Genomic DNA, 23,142 nt, shown 5'->3' with positions numbered 1-23,142 from the left:
AGGAAGCCTCTGTGATTAAAATGACAAGAAAGATAACCAAGCCAGGATTGCAAATCTCTCTCTTCTTTTCCTATTCCCAACAATGATGGTTTCACAGTAAGTTAGCCAACTACTGGATTTATTCCTACTTTTGTTATCAAGTTTCTTTTAAAAACAAAAACACATATTTGAGATAAATCTGAGTATTTCAACTATATAAGGAAGGAAGAAAACTAAGATTATACTTAGAGATAGATTTAATTGTGATTCTCTTTTCTCCCTGGCCCTAAAGGCCACTTACTTATGTGACTGAAATGGAGTGTGTATCTGTTTTTGAAGAAGTGGATATAGTGGGATGAGGCAGATGGGGAAGGGCTGTCTACAGAATATTATGGTTTTCAGGTTTCAAAGACTTCAACACTATCTCCGATGACCAGATTATTCGAAAAGTTAGCAATAAAAAGGGTGCTAAGCAAACTCATTCATTCAGTTCTTCCCATACATATTCAGGTTTACATATAAATGCAGATGTACCCGTGAAGTTACATTTTAGGAAGAGAATTTTGAAAAATCTAGCTCCGCGTGTGTTAACTGCATATGCAAGATGAATGAGAAACCAGAACATAAACACAGTGAGTGAATGTTTAAATGAGGTCATCTGTGCAGGATCACACTTCAAAATGTGTAATCATGGAAAACAAACACAGCTGAAAATATGTCAGAGTTGAATTTTAGTGTTTTATTTCTTTTTTTTTTTTTTTTTTTTTTTTGAGACAGAGTCTCACTCTGTCACCCAGGCTGGAGTGCAATGGCATGATCTTGGCTCAATCTCTGCCTCCCGGGTTCAAGTGATCCTTCCACCTCGGCCTCCTGAGTAGCTGGGATTACAGGCGCATGCCACCACGCCCGGCTAATTTTTTTGTATTTTTGTAGAGACAGGGTTTCACCACATTGGCCAGCGTGGTCTCAATCTCCTGACCTTGTGATCCACCTGCCTCGGCCTCCCAGAGTGCTGGGATTACAGGCGTGAGCCACTGTGCTCGGCCAATGTCTTATTTCTAAGTCACAGCTCCCCCACATAAATTTCTCTTAGCCATGTGCTAGATATTTTTCAAACTCTTTGTGTTAATAATTGGTAAATAACTGATCTCAATGTATTTTCTCCCAAAGTTAGTAGCTCTCGAAAGGTAAAAATTCAAACCTGTTAGAATACTAAAGGTGACCACTTGTCTGTCTCAATACCTCCTTTAGCTACAGACAGCCGTCCAGAGCAATGGCACCTTCTGATGGCCTGCCAAGGGAATTTTAAGACCTAAAACTTATTCTGCCTCTTCTTTCCTCTTATGTAAGTGGTTAGGAGTTGGGGAGAAGAGGAAGACAAGCAAATCACAATCATCTCAGGAGCTTTATAAAACTATACATGCCTTTATACCAGATCCACACCACAGCAGGAAAGAAGTTAACAGTGTTTTTTTTTTTTTTTTTGAGACAGTCTCGCTGTGTCGCCCAGGCTGAAGTGCAGTGGCGTGATCTCGGCTCACTGCAACCTCTGCCTCCCTGGTTCAAGCAATTCTATGCCTCAGCCTCCCAAGTAGCTGGGATTACAGGTGCCCACCACCATGCCTGGCTAATTTTTTATATTTTTAGTAGAGACAGGATTTCACCATCTTGGCCAGGCTGGTCTTGAACTCCTGACCTCGTGATCCACCCTCTTCAGCCTCCCAAAGTGTTGGGATTACAGGCATGAGCCGCCGCGCCTGGCTTTTTTTAAACTAACTAACTAATCACTGCTAGCTCTGCACAGGTGAGTCTGATAAGCTTGGCTTGCATCTGTACTCCACCCTTACTTGAGAAACATGGTTTGAAGAATACAAGTTTAACAACAGGAGGCTAAGGAGTTAGAGCCACGATGTGCTTCATCTGAAACTCTAGTTAAAAAAAATAAATAATTTAGAGACAGGGTCTTGCTCGTTGCCCAGGCTGGAGTGCAGTGGTGCAGTCATAACTCATAGTAACCTTGAACTCTTGGGCTCAAGCGATCCTCCTGCCTCAGCCTCCTGAGTAGCTGGGAGTACAAGTGCACAGCACCATGCCTGACTAATTTTCTACTTTTTTGTAAAGATGAGGTCTCGCTATATTGCCCAGCCTGGTCTCAAACTTCTGGCCTCAAGCAAACCTTTCACCTCAGCCTCTCAAAGTACTGGGATTACAGGTGTGAGCCAATATGCCCGGCCTCTTACCATATTAACAGCTTGATCAATTTCATTTCAGGCAAGTTCTCACACAAACCTTCCATCCCCATTTAACACTATCCTCTTGGCACTTCTCTAATAGCAGCTCACTGATTCTAGGAAAAACTATTCCTCTCCATTCCAATTACAAATTACAAATTAAAACTCGATCAAGATGGAGTTACTACAGAGCAGTGTTAGTGATATATCTGCATTTAGGAAAAAGGAAAGGTGTTAGCTGAATAGAAAATATAAAATTAAATATACATTAACCTCCCACACCTTTGAAAACACCCAATAGTGTTCTTCAAACATAAAGTCTGTCCTTCACTCTTTCTCAAATTAAATCTACTTTTCCTACATAATTTTCTTTCTTTTTTTTTTTTTTTTTTGCGACGGAGTTTCACTCTTGTTGCCCAGGCTGGAGTGCAATGGCGTCATCTTGGCTCACTGCAACTTCCGCCTCCGGGGTTCAAGCGATTCTCCTGCCTCAGCCTCCCGAGTAGATGGGATTACAGGCACACACCACCACGCTCGGCTAATTTTTTGTATTTTTAGTAGAGATGGGGTTTCACCATGGCCAGGCTGGTCTTGAACTTCTGACCTCAGGTGATCCGCCCGCCTCGGCCTCCCAGAGTGCTGGGATTACAGGCGTGAGCCACCGCGCCTGGCTCCTACATAATTTTTGAAAAATATAAAAAAGTTCTTTGTCTTAATTATCACTACTATGACAGCACTTTCAGGTATTTTCATTACAATTTAATGCTCTAGTCACTTTGTGTATTAAATATTTTCAGTGACTTTGCCTAAATACCACAGATTTTTTTTTCTCCATAGGAAAATATTTTATAAGTTCAAAATATTAAATTTACAAACAAGCTTTTTTTTTTTTTTTTGAGATGGAGTCTCGCTCTGTTGCCCAGGCTGGAGTGCAGTGGCGCGATCTCGGCTTACTGCAAGCTCTGTCTACAGGGTTCACGCCATTCTCCTGCCTTGGCCTCCTGAGTAGCTGGGACTACAGGCGGCTGCCACCACACCCGGCTAATTTTTCGTATTTTTAGTAGAGACGGGGTTTCACCGTGTTAGCCAGGATGGTCTCGATCTCCTGACCTCGTGATCCACCTGCCTCAGCCTCCCAAAGTGCTGGGATTACAGGTGTGAGCCACTGGGCCTCGCCGCCCTTTTCATAAGGTGGGACCTGTATAAACTATACTAACCATTTCTTCTGATGCAGCAGTAGCTGCAGATCCTGCACCAAGAGCAGAAACAGGAACGTGAACAGAAGATGCAGAAGCAGCCCTGGTAGAAGTCATCGAAGCAGCTGAGGGAATGGCAGTCGCGCTGGCTCCTCCGACGGCGGCTGGTGGGGATGGCAGCAGTGGTGATGTAACTGGTAAGGGCATCGGAGGAGCTGAAGGATCCAAATGAGCAGAATGGTCTTTTCCTTGAACACCAGGACCATACTCTTCCTTTTTATTATTTGTGGAGTCTATCCCTATAAATCACAAATTAATTCCATTCAAATTCTTCCAGGTTAGGACTACTATTATCTTCCAAACAATGAAAACACATACTGGCTAAAGTTTGTTCCTAACAAAAATTTAGATGTTTACAGTATATTAGATACAATGTTCAGTTAATACAGTTTGTCAGCATTAACCACTAAAAACTTCAGACTACTTCCTTCCACATGTGAAAGCTAATGGATCATTTGCTCTTAAATAAAAGATGAAAATAAATTATGTACTCAGCTGGGACCTTAGCTAAGTAGAGTATATTGCCATCACAACTGTCACAAAAAATATGATCACAGTGAGCCTGGAGATCTAGGTTCCTTTGTATTAGTTCATACAAATATCCTGATAGATGGCCAAAATGACCTGCAATCAATCTTTAGAACCACTTTCTGATATCACTATACTCCCTCATTTTCATGTATTGCGCCTATCCTAACAATTTATTTTTGTTCTTGAGTCGTCAGAAAACAAAAATAAATCAATAAAACTAAAATCTTCACTTTTTACACTGTAAAAGAAATGGGTTCTTGCAGATAAATTATATAAATCATAAGAGCATATTTGTGCACCTAACTGATTTGTAGTGACACCCCAATCACTAACCTTCCCTCAAAACTGAACCTTAATCTTGATCTAAGGAGCCAATAATGTCAAATTCCAGGGCTAGTACAAAGGGTTTCTTCCAATTTTAGATGTTTTCGCTCCAGTATTATAATTTGGTTAGTTTCTGCTTAAGACTGTATCTGTGTGGTATCAAACAGTGTGGTGAGGGTTTAGAAATTCAGTCAATGAGCTGTTTCAGAACATCTGAACAGAGGGCATTATGTAAGTCGTATGTTTAAATGGTTTTCTGTGCAGTTCTCTTTCCCTCCAGAAATTTGGGCCTCTGCATAAGTCCTTTCCTTAGACTATCTGTATAGAAAATTTGCAGAGTATTAGTTAGTTAGCTTATTTAAGAAGTTTAACAATGATTACAGTGCCTACCTAGATCCTTTGAACTCCTCTGATGAAAGGGACTAATTCAATATAAAATACTTTTAATTTGAAAACAAAACACACACTGAGTTTTAACTTGTTTTGGTAGAGATTCTGAGTGTCTATCTTTAGATGGTGGCAGACATTAGGAGATGTAGAAACAGTATGAAGGTCAGGGAAGAGAGGCAGGTGACCAACTCTTGCTAATATAGGCTGATATCAGATAACTCTTAAGTTTAATAATTAATCTCATTTTAGCTGGAATAAATTTTTCACTTGTCAAGTATTTTTTTTTACTGTGCCTAATTGGCACAGTAAAATTGGCAGATATAATTTTAAGGACTTTTTGTCATGTTCTAACTTCTTCATAAAAACCTCTAATTTGTAAGATTTAAGATACTGCACAACATGAGAGGTACTGCAAATTACAGACAGCAAAGAATCGGTACAAATAAAAAACCAAATATTTATTTTGCTCTAACAAGACAGATGCATTAGGAACTTTACATTATTAAAAACTGCATTATAAAAAACAATTTTTTTTTTTTTGTGAGACAGAGTCTCGCTCTGTCGCCCAGGCTGAAGTGCAGTGGCATGATCTCAGCTCACTGCAACCTCTGCCTCCTGGGTTCACGCCATTCTTCTGCCTCAGCCTCCCGAGTAGCTGGGACTACAGGCGCCTGCCACCACGCCCGGCTAATTTTTTGTATTTTTAGTAGAGACGGGATTTCACCATGTTAGCCAGGATCGTCTCGATCTCCTGACCTCGTGATCCACCCACCTCGGCCTCCCAAAGTGCTGGGATTACAGGCGTGAGCGACCGCGCCTGGCCTATAAAAAACAGTTGTTTTAATAGAAGGGGGCCAAAAGTAATTTTTTTTCTTATGAGAACTAAAAAAAAATAGGTGTCATTAAAATGTCATAAAACCTAAATATCACAAAGCAGATCCACTGAATTATACTGAACTTTTCTGCCTTTGGTAGCTCTACCAACATTATTGCTAATGCATGCTTTACCATTCTTGTCATCTTTCTCATCGATTGTTTTAAAAGTAACAGGAGCAAAAGAAATCATGTTGTGTAATTAGCAGAAGACATTTTCTTCAAATCCTCTTATGGATATTGGCCTTTAGGAGACACAGCTGCATTTCAATTTACATTTTAAGATGGTAAATGTATTAAGGTGGGAAATACTCCTAAGTCAATTCAAAATCTTTTTAAGTAGGTTATAAGAAACAGGTTTCTTGTAATTTAATGTAAGAAGTTCTAATAGGAATTTGTCACTTTACTTGTGAAACTCATATTTCTCCCAAGTAAACAATTAAATTTCTCAATTTGCGACACACAACTTGCTGATACTTAGAACTGAAACAGACTATTCTATCATTGAAGGTGGTGAGTTTGTTTTCAACCCTGATACTCAAATAAAAGACCATTTATTGGAAAAATCAAGTACTCACCTAGGTATTACCAAAATAAACTATTCAGCCTTGAGATTCCATGATTCTCAGTTTCTAAATTAAATATGGCCCACAAACCACAACCACTTCAGATAGAAAGCAATTTGCCTAAACTTACTCCTATCCACAATATGCATGCTTTAAATAATAAATGTTTGTTGATGTTTTAAAATAAGGGCATCACAAGCACAGAGAAGTTATTCATTGGATTGAAATCATGTTAATCATTTACAAAATCTTGAGACGTTGATTTGAATTAAAACTATTAATAATTACATCGTGACTATCATCTTACACGTTAAAGTGCATTTTGTCTTTTAAAGTGTTTTCAGATATGTTTTGCTGCATCCCACAAGAAGCCCCTAGGAAGCAGGTAAGGAAGGTTTATATTATCTCCTTTGCTCAGAGAAGAAATCTAAGGCTGAATGAGGTAAACAGGCCCCTGGGTAAATTGGTGGCAAAGGATTCTAGTTATGGGCTTTTCTACGCCATGCTGACAAAACTACTACACAAACCACTCTTATGTCAGACAATATGTGGATTTTTTAAAAAAATAAAATTACTTCTATAGATAGGTCTATATTTATGTTTGCTGCAATGAGCTTAGTTGAGGCCTTTCATAAACTGGAAGATTAGGAATTTCTAAAATGAGAAACCATGACTAGATAACAAATACTTACCAAAATAGTCCAAAATATTTGGCTACTTAAGAAAAGACAAAATTACAAGTTTTGTACTTAAAAAGGCATTAAAATTCTTAGTTAAAAGAGATTTAAAATAATGCTATACATTAAAATATTATTTTCAACATTTAGCTTAAATACTTAGGAGTGACAGTGTACTTGATCAGATCTAAGATACCATAAGTAACCATGACTGAGCTCATTTTCATGGCAGATTTAAGTCTGGATATGACATCATAGAATTAAGAATAGCAGCACCTGGATGAAACATACCTACTGCAGATTATTTGTACTGTAGACCATACCAATCACCAAAATCTCCTCAAATCCTTTTTTGAAAGTAGGCAGAGAATCTTTAATGAAATACTAACCTGCATCATTTCTGTTTTGAAATATAGTCATGGCTTCAAGATTTAATGCACATACACCCCTCATGAAAGCTTTTTTCATGGAATCTTCAAAGTGCTCTTTTTCATGTTGCATTCTTTGAATCTCAGCTTTTGCATTTTCCAAAGCTCCAGATAACTAAAATAAGAATGTTTAAAAAGCAAAACAATTTGAGATACAAAGAAGAATACTGTCAAAAAAATAGATATATACTTTGAGATTATTCTCATGTGAAATATTAAAAAGTTTGTCACTTACTTCTTCTGCTATGTGCAATTTATTTTAAAAGGTACCTCTTACCTCTATTATCTCCATCAACAAAATGCTTTCATTCCTAACCTTAAAATCAAGTTTCAAACAAGGGGAATTTTATCCAGTCCCATTGAATATTGCCGATGTATTTTCATTTCACAAAAAGATACACCATTTTTTACTGTAAAACTTTTATGTAGGATGTTAAACAAAATACATTAAGAGCCACAGACAGCCCTTTCAGAAAAAAATAAACTACATGCCTGCAATATTAACAGAATTTTTATAATGTAAATGTTACCTTCAGTATTTGAAGTGCAGAGTGACCCTAGGTACAACACACTTTCCCATAGGCCAAACCTCAGGGGACTGCATTTTTTGCATGTCGTAGTGAACTGCAGAAAATTATTTGTATTATGGATTTATTTTTAATCTTAACAATTTAATGCTGTAATGAGTTATTTTTTCATTTTAATATTTAACTTCAAGAGGCCTATTGCATTCTTTAGAATGGATTTTATTTCATTTCAATTCCAAATGTTTTCCCATGAAAACAATGTTAATTTTATTATTAAAAGTCAATGGGAAAAAATAATTTCAATTTCTTTTTTTCTTTTTTGAGATGGATTTCTGCTCTTGTTGCCTAGGTTGGAGTGCAACAGTGTGATATAGCTCACTGCAACTTCTGCCTCCCAGGTTCAAAAGATTATCCTGCCTCAGCCTCCCGAGTAGCGGGTATTATAGGCATGTGCCACCACACCCAGCTAATTTTTTTAGTAGAGACGGGGTTTCACCATGTTGACCAGGCTGGTCTCAAACTCCTGACTCAGGTGATCTGCCCGCCTCGGCCTCCCAAAGTGCTGGGTCTACAGGAGTGAGCCACCGCGCCCAACTAATAATTTCAATTTCTATACAACTCCTTATACCAACCATGTAAGAATATACAATAAACATTAAATTAACACAAGAATAAACATTTTCATTTTTTTGTCTGCATTCTTGATTAAAGACCAAAAGAAGAAGTCTATTAATTAATAGTGAGTCTATCCATCTTTTTATTGTATTAGAAGAAAGTGAAAACCAGAAAAAGATGCTTACCATAGCAACTTTGGCTTCATAATCATTGGAAATCTGGATACAAACTTCTTCAGCTCTTGCTTGACAAGCTCTTTCTACCACATCTTTCCACTGCTTTTGCACTACGGAACGCCAGCCTTTCCAGACTTTCTTCAGTAAAGTTCTCTGGTAGTACTGGTCAGCTAGTTTGCCTTCATAAACCTAAATAAAAGTAAAATATAACTTCAAAAACACAGTTGATTGATAAATATATTGGTAGTAATAATAAACATAACATGGTGGTAAGTGTACATACACACATTATTTAATTCTATGTAATCATATTATTCTCATCTTGCATATAGGAGAACAGGCTTAGAGAGGTTAAGCAAGCTACATAGTTCACATAGATGAGTAAAGCCAGACTTGCCTGACTCCAGAGACTGAGCTCTTATCCATTACATCATTGCTTTATGCAACTAATCAAGTTAGAGAAAAAGAATACAACCAAATGAAAGAAAATGAGCAAATCACCACTTGCCATCTTAGTTATGAATTTAGCAGGACCAGGAGAATAACAGAGTGGCTAGAAGGCAGGAAATGGTGGTGGCTGTGGCTTCAGATGACACTGCTTTCTCTTCAGTTTGATGGCCACCACAAGCAAGATTTAATTTATAAACCCTGCCATCATATATGGTGCCAATCCAAATAAAAACTTATGCTATTTTTCTTTTATCAATGAATTTAAATTCTTTTGAAGAAGTAGTTCCAATTCTCAATTTCTTGTTTGAAAAACTATCCAAAAGTGACAGTAGCCTCAACTATTCTGGCTAACATTTAAAAATAAATATGTATTCTCATTATTTCACTTGACAAGTTTCAAAGTAGAGTATAAATATTCATTTTAACCAGCTTACTTAATGTGGATTTAATCTATTGGGATTAAATTAAGAAAATGAAAAATCCAGAAAGTATTCTTAAAGGAGAAATCTTATTCCAGGATAAAGTAGGTTGAGCATCTCTAATCCAAAAATCTGAAACTTTTTGAGTGTCAGCATGACACCACAAGTGAAAAATACCACACAGAAGTACTTAACACAAACTTTGTTTCATGCATAAAATTATTAAAAATATTGTATACAATTACCTTAGGCTATATGTATAAGGTGAAATATGAAACATAAATGAATTTTGTGCATAAGGTGTGATATGAAACATAATCTAAAATCCAAAATTCTCCTGGTGCCAAACATTTTGGATAAGGGATACTCAACCTGTACTAGCTTTTTCCTTAAATACTAATCTCTTGGAAACTAAATACACAGAGATTATTCCATAGCTCACATGAATATACATGGAAAGCATATATATATATATTCATCTCCTATATTCATGTGTCTCTAAACTATGTCTTGTTGTGGGATATACTCATACTTTTCCACTTTTGATACAACAATTTAGTATTCTCTTTCAGTTCACTATTTACTGATATACCAACTCAGCTCTTACTTAAAATAAAAGATGTTCAAGTTTAAATGATATACTACAAGCTAAGGATAACTTTTAAAAAGCTGTACAGGTATGGCTTTCTCTGACTCTCACTCTAAGGCAAGTCTATATAACAAACATTTATACTGTGATTTAATGTATAAATATAGTAAAGCCTCTTTATGAATAAGTTGTATTCAGGCATTTTAAAAGTAGAAACAATATAGGAAGCATTTGATATGTTAAACATAACTTCTTTCTCCAATAACCACATCTGAGGGGGTTCTATTACTAGGGCCTTTACAATTTAGGAACAATCCTTATTAACCTACTATGAAGCAGGAAATGATGTATCTATTGTAATATATATATATTATATGTCAATAAGATCTAAACTGTATTTTTTCCAAACTACATCAAAATCAAATTCCTTTGAAATAAGAGGAACATTAAATCACAAATTCATTTTGACTTATTAGAAAACAACTATAATAAGTGATCCTGAGCACTTCTGAATTCAGAAGTCTAACATCCATCAGCTGTCTTCTGCTTTGACACTTACATCCTGTCTGGCTCTGACATGGCCGATTCGCCAGTGGAAGAATGTTCTCATCAACTCTATCTTTTCCTTTTGCTTGCCTATGGCATGAGACAAGCTAGAAATCACCTGTAAACAGCAATTAACCCAATTATTGTGATATTAAAATAACGGCAATTGGTAAAGTGATTTTCTCATATATCAAAAAATGCTAGAGAGGATAGGTATGGATCACTACTATATTCATTCAGTTAACCTCATTATTATCTTTAAAAAGATGATAAAACTTTCTCACATGAATATACTAGATATCAACTAATGAAAGGGAACAAAAGAAGAAGGAAGTCTTCATTATGTGTATATGGTAATCACCAATAAAAAGTTTATGTATATGCAAATTAGCTACTGACATTCAATTCAGGTAAAACAATTATACATTTGAAAGTTCTTCTATATACACCATGTCTTTATTCACTAGATTTGAGGGCAGGGGCCAGAATATTTAGATATTTAAATATCTTTCTGGTCCCTACTACTATCTTGGATATAGAAGTTCCTCAAGGACTGTCCAATGATTTTCTGGATTAAACAAACCTATAAAAGCAAATAATAGTTATATTATTTGCTTATTAGTTATATGTTATATATGTAACTATTAATATGTTATATATATAACTATATATTATATATAATGTTATACCTATTAACATGTTATACATATAACTATTAATAACATATATAACATGTTATATGTCATACATAAAATGTTATATATATAAGTAAATATATATAATTAATGTTATACATATATTAATAACATTATATATAACTAATGTTATTAATGTTATATGTTGATGCACTTCTTCAGTGATATTATTACTCTTGTTCTTAAAAAAAAATTCAGAAGGCTTTAAAATACTAAGATAATATTCTCTCTTATAAAAGAACTGAATAACTGAAATAAATTTCTAAAAATAGTCACATTAGAAAGAGATTTTGTAAATTGGGCACATTTACCAAGAGATATTTATACCTGCTCTTTAAATAATTTCCAGAGAGGAAAAGGGCACACATTCTAAGCTACTGGAAATATTCTATGTGTTAAGCTGAATCGTAGTACCTGTCTATCCACTTTACTCATTCTCATAAACTGAACATATGATATCTATATTCTTTGTGATACTTCAAAATAAAAAAATTAAACTTAAAAACCATAGGACAGAATTTTGAGTATAACAAAGAAAATGACTGACATTAAAATCCATTGTTTCAAAAAAATTCTATAAAATGTTCAATTTTATACGAAATCAAGGTATGTTTAAAAAAATTATAATCTTTAATTCATGAAAACACTTAAGTGCTACTTCTGCAGACAAGCAGCTGAGGTGTCTGCCCAAGTCCTCCTCTTCTGAACACCACCACTCTCCTATCCATAAGTGGATGCCCCTCCGGACATCCATTTATAGCCGGGCACAGATTTGTTGCCCATCTGCTTTGCTCCAGGTACTGTGTCAGGAGGCAAAAAATTAGCACAGACTTGAATCTTACCCTCGAATTCTTAAGAAGCTAAAGGAAAGTGAAATAAAAGATGTTTTCTGTGTTTATCAATAAAATGAAGAAAGCCTTCATTAATGAAAACACATCCATCACAGATAGAATTTGAGATGCTTAAACCCAAGCATGGTGGTATGCACTTGCAGTCCCTGGCAGGGGCTGAGGCAGGAGGTTCACTTGAGCCCCGGAGTTTGAGATTGTAGTGAGCTATGATTATGCCTATGAATAGCCACTGCTCTCCACTCTGGGCAACATAGCAAGACCCTGTTTCAAAAAGAGAGAGATTAAAAAAAGAATGTGAGATCCTTAAAATGACCCCTAAAAGGATAGTTTAAAATGTAGATAATGCTCGTTCCTTCATGTTCGCTTAAGGTTAGGAAGAAAGGATTAGAAAGAAAAAAACTAGTGTACTTACATTTAGCACATACTCTTTTTAAAAAAAATTTTTTTTTTAATTGACAAATCATAATAGTTTTATACATTTATGGGTTACAAGGTGATGTTTTAATATAGTTTACAAAGCAAACACTCTTAAAACATCAAGAACACAGAAGTCAATGGTGAGGGTAAAATGACATTATGCTGATATGTTTAATAGGAAGAATAAATCCAATGGCTATGAATTTTTCTGTCAGTTTCTGAGAACCTGTATCTTGTATGAGGTAAATAATCATTTCTTAGAATTTATTATCTAGCAAGACATTTACTGAATCTCAGTTAAAAAGAAATATAAAAAAGAAGACCTCATCTTTTCTCCCAATGGAGATTTCAAAGGTTTTTTGCAGCTCCTTCAATTCATTGATCTGATTACACAGTTGTTTTAAATGTGCCGCATGTTTTTCTTTCTCTTTTCTCATTTCCATTCGGTGCCAGTCAATAAAATTAAGTCTCCATTTACTTAGTTCAGATATGATGTTTGTCTGAAAAATTAATATAGTGACAATTAAGTAGTTTGTTCATTAATATCACTTCTTAAAACTACACTGAAATAAAGAAACATTAAAAAAATCAGAACAAGCATCAACACAAAAGTCATTAAAACAATTGGAACACATTAATGAAAAACATATGTAAGTTCAACAGTCACAGGTCTGTGCAGTTCACATTCATCATACTAGGGAAGCTAATTTTTTCCTATTTTAACTAATTTTGTATGAAATCTTGTTGTCACTTAAAAAAATTTCAGGTCTCATTCACTATGTTCCTTTGTTTATTCAAGGATTAAATGTCCATATGAAGATGGATCAGGAATAAAGGGAAACACATAACTATGGCATAGGCTAAGCCATACTGACTGGGAAGTTATTTAGAAATGGGTGATAGTGGAAAGAAACCATGAGAGTTGATACTTGTTTTCCCAAGCCATTTATCACAGATTATTATCTGTTATAATGGACTGCTATGTTCTGTCACCCTACTGACTGGCACAAATAAAAAGACCAAATAATAATTTGTTATTAAAAAAAAACTGGACAACATATTAACTAAACACAATTTAAATGGTTGTGGTATAACACTCCAATTGACTTACACTATTGTAAGTATGAAACCTGTTCCAAGGGGGGGAAAATGGTAAAACCATGCTGAAGAATTATTTCTAGAATTTAAGGTTCCAAATGAGGGAAAAACATAAATGCCACAGAACTCACATGGGCCATAATTTCTCTATATATGTGAATATGCAACTTAGTTTTCTCAAATTATATGTTTCAGAAAAACTGTCATTTTCTCCAGTTTTTTAATAATAGCAAAAAACACAAAAAACAAAAAAAAGTGGGGGAGGAGCCAAGATGGCCGAATAGGAACAGCTCCGGTCTACAGCTCCCAGCGTGAGCAACACAGAAGACGGGTGATTTCTGCATTTCCATCTGAGGTACCGGGTTCATCTCACTAGGGAGTGCCAGACAGTGGGCGCAGGACAGTCGGTGCGCGCACCGTGCGCGAGGTGAAGCAGGGCGAGGCATTGCCTCACTCAGGAAGCGCAAGGGGTCAGGGAGTTCCCTTTCCGAGTCAAAGAAAGGGGTGACAGATGGCACCTGGAAAATCGGGTCACTCCCACCCGAATACTGCGCTTTTCCGAGGGGCTTAAAAAACGGCACACCAGAAGATTATATCCCTCACCTGGCTCAGAGGGTCCTACGCCCACGAAGTCTCGCTGATTGCTAGCACAGTAGTCTGAGATCAAACTGCAAGGTGGCAGCGAGGCTGGGGGAGGGGCACCCGCCATTGCCCAGGCTTGCTTAGGTAAACAAAGCAGCCCAGAAGCTCGAACTGGGTGGAGCCCACCACAGCTCAAGGAGACCTGCTTGCCTCTGTAGGCTCCACCTCTGGGGGCAGGGCACAGACAAACAAAAAGACAGCAGTAACCTCTGCAGACTTAAATGTCCCTGTCTGACAGCTTTGAAGAGAGCAGTGGTTCTCCCAGCACGCAGCTGGAGATCTGAGAACGGGCAGCCTGCCTCCTCAAGTGGGTCCCTGACGCCTGACCTCCGAGCAGCCTAACTGGGAGGCACCCCCCAGCAGAGGCAGACTGACACCTCACACGGCCGGGTACTCCAACAGACCTGCAGCTGAGGGTCCTGTCTGTTAGAAGGAAAACTAACAAACAGAAAGGACATCCACACCAAAAACCCATCTATACATCACCATCATCAAAGACCAAAAGTAGATAAAACCACAAAGATGGGGAAAAAACAGAGCAGAAAAACTGTAAACTCTAAAAAGCAGAGCGACTCTCCTCCTCCAGAGGATCGCAGTTCCTCACAAGCAACGGAACAAAGCTGGATGGAGAATGACCTTGACGAGCTGAGAAGGCTTCAGACGATCAAATTACTCTGAGCTACGGGAAGACATTCAAACCAAAGGCAAAGAAGTTGAAAACTTCGAAAAAAATTTAGAAGAATGTATAACTAAAATAACCAATACAGAGAAGTGCTTAAAGGAGCTGATGGAGCTGAAAACCAAGGCTTGAGAACTACGTGAAGAATGCAGAAGCCTCAGGAGCTGATGCGATCAACTGGAAGAAAGGGTATCAGCGATAGAAGATGAAATGAATGAAATGAAGCAAGAAGGGAAGTTTAGAGAAAAAAGAATAAAAAGAAACGAGCAAAGCCTCCAAGAAATATGGGACTATGTGAAAAGACCAAATCTACGTCTGACTGGTGTACCTGAAAGTGATGGGGAGAATGGAACCAAGTTGGAAAACACTCTGCAGGATATTATCCAGGAGGACTTCCCCAATCTAGCAAGGCAGGCCAACGCTCAGATTCAGGAAATACAGAGAACGCCACAAAGATACTCCTCGAGAAGAGCAACACCAAGACACATAATTGTCAGATTCGCCAAAGTTGAAATGAAGGAAAAAATGTTAAGGGCAGCCACAGAGAAAGGTCGGGTTACCCTCAAAGGGAAGCCCATCAGACTAACAGCTGATCTCTCAGCAGAAACTCTACAAGCCAGAAGAGAGCGGGGGCCAATATTCAACATTCTTAAAGAAAAGAATTTTCAACCCAGAATTTCATATCCAGCCAAACTAAGCTTCATAAGTGAAGGAGAAATAAAATACTTTACAGACAAGCAAAGCTGAGAGATTTTGTCACCACCAGGCCTGCCCTAAAAGAGCTCCTGAAGGAAGTGCTAAACATGGAAAGGAACAACCGGTACCACCCACTGCAAAAACATGCCAAAATGTAAAGACCATCGAGACTAGGAAGAAACTGCATCAACTAACGAGCAAAATAACCAGCTAACATCATAATGTCATCGATCCTGTCAGGATCAAATTCACACATAACAATATTAACTTTAAATGTAAATGGGCTAAATGCTCCAATTAAAAGACACAGACTGGCAAATTGGATAAAGAGTCAAGACCCATCAGTGTGCTGTATTCAGGAAACCCATCTCACGTGCAGAGACACACATAGGCTCAAAATAAAAGGATGGAGGAAGATCTACCAAGCAAATGGAAAACAAAAAAAGGCAGGGGTTGCAATCCTAGTCTCTGATAAAACAGACTTTAAACCAACAAAGATCAAAATAGACAAAGAAGGCCATTACATCATGGTAAAGGGATCAATTCAACAAGAAGAGCTAACTATCCTAAATATACATGCACCCAATACAAGAGCACCCAGATTCATAAAGCAAGTCCTGAGTAACCTACAAAGAGACTTAGACTCCCACACATTAATAATGGGAGACTTTAACACCCTACTGTCAACATTAGACAGATCAACGAGACAGAGAGTCAACAAGGATACCCAGGAATTGAACTCAGCTCTGCACCAAGTGGACCTAATAGACATCTACAGAACTCTCCACCCCAAATCAACAGAATATACATTTTTTTCAGCACCACACCACACCTATTCCAAAATTGACCATATACTTGGAAGTAAAGCTCTCCTCAGCAAATGTAAAAGAACAGAAATTATAACAAACTATCTCTCAGACCACAGTGCAATCAAAATAGAACTCAGGATTAAGAATCTCACTCAAAACTGCTCAACTGCATGGAAACTGAACAACCTGCTCCTGAATGACTACTGGGTACATAATGAAATGAAGGCAGAAATAAAGATGTTCTTTGAAACCAACAAGAACAAAGACACATCATACCAGAATTTCTGGGACACATTCAATGCAGTGTGTAGAGGGAAATTTATAGCACTAAATGCCCACAAGAGAAAGGAGGAAAGATCCAAAATTGACACCCTAACTTCACAATTAAAAGAACTAGAAAAGCAAGAGCAAACACATTCAAAAGCTAGCAGAAGGCAAGAAATAACTAAAATCAGAGCAGAACTGAAGGAAATAGAGACACAAAAAACCCTTCAACAAATTAATGAATCCAGGAGCTGGTTTTTTGAAAGGATCAACAAAATTGATAGACCGCTAGCAAGACTAATAAAGAAGAAAAGCCAGAAGAATCAAATAGATGCAATAAAAAATGATAAAGGGGATATCACCACTGATCCCACAGAAATACAAACTACCATCAGAGAATACTACAAACACCTCTATGCAAATAAACTAGAAAATCTAGAAGAAATGGATAAATTCCTCAACACATGCACTCTCCCAAGACTAAACCAGGAAGAAGTTGAATCTCTGAATAGACCAATAACAGGAGCTGATATTGTGGCAATAATCAATAGCTTACCAACGAAAAAGAGTCCAGGACCAGATGGATTCACAGCTGAATTCTACCAGAGGTACAAGGAAGAACTGGTACCATTCCTTCTGAAACTATTCCAATCAATAGAAAAAGAGGGAATCCTCCCTAACTCATTTTATGAGGCCAGCATCATCCTGATAGCAAAGCTGGGCAGAGACACAACCAAAAAAGAGAATTTTAGACCAATATCCTTGATGAACATTGATGCAACAATCCTCAACAAAATACTGGCAAACCGAATCCAGCAGCACATCAAAAAGCTTATCCACCATGATCAAGTGGGCTTCATCCCTGGGATGCAAGGCTGGTTCAATATACGCAAATCAATAATGTAATCCAGCATATAAACAGAACCAAAGACAAAAACCACATGATTATCTCAATAGATGCAGAAAAGGCCTTTGACAAAATTCAACAACCGTTCATGCTAAAAACTCTCAATAAATTAGGTATTGATGGGACGTATCTCAAAATAATAAGAGCTGTCTATGACAAACCCACAGCCAATATCATACTGAATGGGCAAAAACTGGAAGCATTCTCTTTGAAAACTGGCACAAGACAGGGGTGCCCTCTCTCACCACTCCTATTCAACATAGTGTTGGAAGTTCTGGCCAGGGCAATTAGGCAGGAGAAGGAAATAAAGGGTATTCAATTAGGAAAAGAGGAAGTCAAATTGTCCCTGTTTGCAGACGACATGATTGTATATCTAGAAAACCCCATTGTCTCAGCCCAAAATTTCCTTAAGCTGATAAGCAACTTCAGCAAAGTCTCAGGATACAAAATCAATGTGCAAAAATCACAAGCATTCTTATACACCAACAATAGACAAACAGAGAGCCAAATCATGAGTGAACTCCCATTCACAATTGCTTCAAAGAGAATAAAATACCTAGGAATCCAGCTTACAAGGGATGTGAAGGACCTCTTCAAGGAGAACTACAAACCACTGCTCAAGGAAATAAAAGAGGATACAAACAAATGGAAGAACATTCCATGCTCATGGGTAGGAAGAATCAGTATCGTGAAAATGGCCATACTGCCCAAGGTAATTTACAGATTCAATGCCATCCCCATCAAGCTACCAATGACTTTCTTCACAGAATTGGAAAAAACTACTTTAAAGTTCATATGGAACCAAAAAAGAGCCCTCATTGCCAAGTCAATCCTAAGCCAAAAGAACAAAGCTGGAGGCATCACACTACCTGACTTCAAACTATACTACAAGGCTACAGTAACCAAAACAGCATGGTACTGGTACCAAAACAGAGATATAGATCAATGGAACAGAACAGAGCCCTCAGAAATAACGCCACATATCTACAACTATCTGATCTTTGACAAACCTGAGAAAAACAAGCAATGGGGAAAGGATTCCCTATTTAATAAATGGTGCTGGGAAAACTGGCTAGCCATATGTAGAAAGCTGAAACTGGATCCCTTCCTTACACCTTATACAAAAATTAATTCAAGATGGATTAAAGACTTACATGTTAGACCTAAAACCATAAAAACCCTAGAAGAAAACCTAGGCATTACCATTCAGGACATAGGCATGGGCAAGGACTTCATGTCTAAAACACCAAAAGCAATGGCAACAAAAGCCAAAATTGACAAATGGGATCTAATTAAACTAAAGAGCTTCTGCACAGCAAAACAAACTACCATCAGAGTGAACAGGCAACCTACAAAATGGGAGAAAATTTTCACAACCTACTCATCTGACAAAGGGCTAATATCCAGAATCTACAATGAACTCAAACAAATTTACAAGAAAAAAACAAACAACCCCATCAAAAAGTGGGCAAAGGACATGAACAGACACTTCTCAAAAGAAGACATTTATGCAGCCAAAAAACACATGAAAAAATGCTCACCATCACTGGCCATCAGAGAAATGCAAACCAAAACCACAATGAGATACCATCTCACACCAGTTAGAATGGCGATCATTAAAAAGTCAGGAAACAACAGGTGCTGGAGAGGATGTGGAGAAATAGGAACACTTTTACACTGTTGGTGGGACTGTAAACTAGTTCAACCATTGTGGAAGTCAGTGTGGCGATTCCTCAGGGATCTAGAACTACAAATATCATTTGACCCAGCCATCCCATTACTGGGTATATACCCAAAGGACTATAAATCATGCTGCTATAAAGACACATGCACACGTATGTTTATTGTGGCATTATTCACAATAGCAAAGACTTGGAACCAACCCAAATGTCCAACAATGATAGACTGGATTAAGAAAAGGTGGCACATATACACCATGGAATACTATGCAGCCATAAAAAATGATGAGTTCATGTCGTTTGTAGGGACATGGATGAAACTGGAAATCATCATTCTCAGTAAACTATCGCAAGAACAAAAAACCCAACACCGCATATTCTCACTCATAGGTGGGAACTGAACAATGAGAACACATGGACACAGGAAGGGGAACATCAGACTCTGGGGACTGTTGTGGGGTGGGGGGAGGGGGGAGGGATAGCATTGGGAGATATACCTAATGCTAGATGATGAGTTAGTGGGTGCAGCGCACCAGCATGGCACATGTATACATATGTAACTAACCTGCACATTGTGTACATGTACCCTAATACTTAAAGTATAATAATAATAAAAATAAATAAATAAAACCCACTTACTATTTCTGCAATACTTTGTTTTACTTAAAGGCCAGTAGTATCAAAATAAAAATCAACTTTTATAGTTTTATCACTTACACATCATAGTTGCTATAGGAGTGGCTATAAAATGAATATCCATTGCTAAAATTGGATCTTTTGTTATCGCATAAAAGGAGACATTTCCATTAGTCACAACTACGATATGGTAAAGGCACAGTATGTCTCAGTTACACACAGGCTGAGCCATTCAAAGTATCTGCGAAATTCAGTGGAGCATGTAGAACCGTTCCAGCAACCACTTAAAACCTGGCAACTCGGCCGGGCGCGGTGGCTCACGCCTGTAATCCCAGCACTTTGGGAGGCCGAGGCGGGCGGATCACGAGGTCAGGAGATTGAGACCATCCTGGCTAACACGGTGAAACCCCGTCTCTACTAAAAATACAAAAAATTAGCCGGGCGTGGTAGCGGGCGCCTGTAGTCCCAGGTACTCGGGAGGCTGAGGCAGGAGAATGGCGTGAACCCGGGAGGCGGAGCTTGCAGTGAGCCGAGATCGCGCCACTGCACTCCAGCCTGGGCGACTGAGCGAGACTCCGTCTCAAAAAAAAAAAAAAAAAAAAAAACCTGGCAACTCAAAGTACAGTTTCTGAACCAGTAGCAACACCTGGGAGCTTGACAGAAATGAGAACACATGGACACATGGAGGGGAACATCACACACCGGGGCCTGTCAGGGGGTGGGGGATAAGGGGAGGGAGAGCATTAGGACACATACCTAATGCATGTGGGGCTTGAAACCTAGATGACAGGTTGATAGGTGCAGCAAACCACCATGGCACATGTATACCTATTTAACAAACCTGCATGTTCACCACATGTATCCCAGAACTTAAAGTAAAATCAAACAAACAAACAAAGAGTCAAAAAAAGAAAAAAAGAAGCACGATCTTAGGCCCTGCTGAAGACCTACTGCATATGAAGCTGTAGTTTAACAGGCTCCCGCTATGATTCAAAAGTACATTAAAGATTGAGAAGCAAGACTTAAGACACTGAACTGATCTCAGGAAACAAAAGATTTTTAAAAAGTTTAACTCAAAAAAACAAAACAGTATAAACGAGAGTAAAACGATTACATTACATATTAAAAAACTGTAATTGAAGAACTGCTGTACCGTACCTTAAGACCTGAACTCCAAAGATCAAGCACATTTTCCATCTTCTGAAGGTTTTCATCAGAAACAAGAAAATCGCTCACAAGTATTTCATGGGCATCTGTATGACTAGAATTTGTTGCTGGTGAGGAAGAGTCAGCTAAAAGATGTGAACTGAAAAAATCCATGACTGGGTGAGAAGGCTTCCTTGGCGATAACACTGGTGAGGACTCTAGAATAAAAGAAAAGTTGTAGCTGTCAAGCCAAATTGAAAATAACTCAAGTTGGTAAGGAACCATACTGGAAGGCTAAAAGATGTCTGCTACTTATGGAGGCTGAGAAAAAATGCAGAGAAACTACCTTTCAGGTGTACCTTAATCTATTTTTAATTTCAGTATTGTCAATGATTTAGCACAGACTGGCATGAGATACCTCCTATACTCCCAATCCCTTCTCTCCCAGCAAATGACCTCTATCCCAGATAAGGATCCTTCATATATCCAGGTCCAGCCTGAGGTGAAACTATCATCATCTGTATCATATCACCATTAATGAAGTGCTTTCTGTTTCTGTAATAAAAACATTATAAAGATTAGTTCTCATAACACATGTTACCCTAAAAAATAGGTATTATTATCTCCATTTTACTGATGAGAAACTGAGGTTCAGAAAAAGTTAAGTAATTGACCAAGGTCAGTGTGGTTGTATGTAGGTCAATATTACTCTGTAAGTTTAACACTGGGATTGGTTTTAATACTATTAAAATTCGGCCGGGCGCGGTGGCTCACGCCTGTAATCCCAGCACTTTGGGAGGCCGAGGCGGGTGAATCATGAGGTCCAGAGATTGAGACCATCCTGGCCAACAAGGCGAAACCCCATCTCTACTAAAAATACAAAAATTAGCTGGGTGTGGTGGCACGCACCTATAGTCCCAGCTACTCGGGAAGCTGAGGCAGGAGAATTGCTTGAACCAGGGAGGCAGAGGTTGCAGTGAGCCGAGATCGTGCCACTGCACTCCAGCCTGTGACAGAATGAGACTCTGTCTCCAAAAACAAAAACAAACAAAAAACCTATTAAAATTAAACAATTTAAGTAGAAAGAGACTCATAATTTAGTTTTGCAGATACTCTGTTGTTAAGTACACTGTTAGCCTTCAATGTATAGGTGAGAAATATACACATCTCTATATGTATGTGCATATATATAAAACGCTCATCCCCTGCCCATATCCAGGGAGGTGGGGGAGAGTCAGGGCCCTAAAGAGAACAGGTATCTATTTCTAAAAAAGCACTGAAAGGCTGGGCACGGTGGCTCATGCCTGTAATCCCCGCACTTTGGGAGGCTGAAGTGGGAGAATCATGAGGTCAGGAGTTCAAGACCAGCCTGGCCAACATGGTAAAACCCCATCTCTACTAAAAATACAAAAAATTAGCCAGGCATGGTGGCACGTGCCTATAGTCCCAGCTACTTGGGAGGCTGAGGCAGGAGAATTGCTTGAACCCGGGAAGCAGAGGTTGCAGTGAGCCGAGATCGTGCCACCCACTCTAGCCTGGGTGATAGAGCGAGACTCTGTCTCAAAAAAAAAAAAAAAAGCACTGAGAAAGAAAAGTTAATATTTTCTCACATATTTATGCTGGAACTAGAGACTATCTGTCATCACTTGTCACATATCTCACATTTGCTACGAGCATCCTAATAACAAAGATGGAAGAGCTTTCTTCCTACTGAATGAAAGATGAATCTATGATAGAGAACTTGTTACTTAAATCTTTCAAGAATTCTTTTTTAAAATTTGTAAGATTTTAGTTTTTTTTGCAAACATATTCTGCTTATGTAAAGACTTCTTTGCAAAAGGGAAAATAATTCCCTAACATGTGTGTTTGGTATAAAAAACATAACACAAGGTCTGGGCTAGTCATACTATGAAATGCTACCTGCATGTTCTGAGGATGGTTAAGAAACCCAAAGAACAGGTGGAATGACAATGTACATGAATATTCTCTTTTACTTGATTTTGCCAACTAGATCTGTACTCACAAAGAAAGCGATAGACTCTGCTT

General features: G+C 38.0%; 1 protein-coding gene across 4 annotated transcripts in view; it reads right to left on the bottom strand.

Moving 5' to 3' along the window:
• POC5 (POC5 centriolar protein) overlaps positions 1-23,142 on the bottom strand; it is a 43,604-nt gene that overhangs the window by 7,543 nt on the left and 12,919 nt on the right. For all 4 annotated transcript variants that reach the window (XM_003810451.5, XM_034959929.3, XM_008962813.4 and 1 more), the window contains 6 exons: positions 21,109-21,314; positions 12,864-13,040; positions 10,591-10,695; positions 8,583-8,762; positions 7,217-7,370; positions 3,428-3,705 (listed from right to left, as the gene is read on the bottom strand). In XM_003810451.5, coding sequence (XP_003810499.1) covers positions 3,428-3,705; positions 7,217-7,370; positions 8,583-8,762; positions 10,591-10,695; positions 12,864-13,040; positions 21,109-21,314 — 1,100 coding nt within the window. The remainder of the gene's footprint in view (positions 1-3,427; positions 3,706-7,216; positions 7,371-8,582; positions 8,763-10,590; positions 10,696-12,863; positions 13,041-21,108; positions 21,315-23,142) is intronic.

The sequence above is a fragment of the Pan paniscus genome, chromosome 4 (assembly GCF_029289425.2).
Source record: "Pan paniscus chromosome 4, NHGRI_mPanPan1-v2.0_pri, whole genome shotgun sequence".
NCBI lineage: Eukaryota > Metazoa > Chordata > Mammalia > Primates > Hominidae > Pan > Pan paniscus.
The sequence above is the reverse complement of the archived record's forward strand: the minus strand, read 5'-3'. Positions and strand labels throughout refer to the sequence as shown.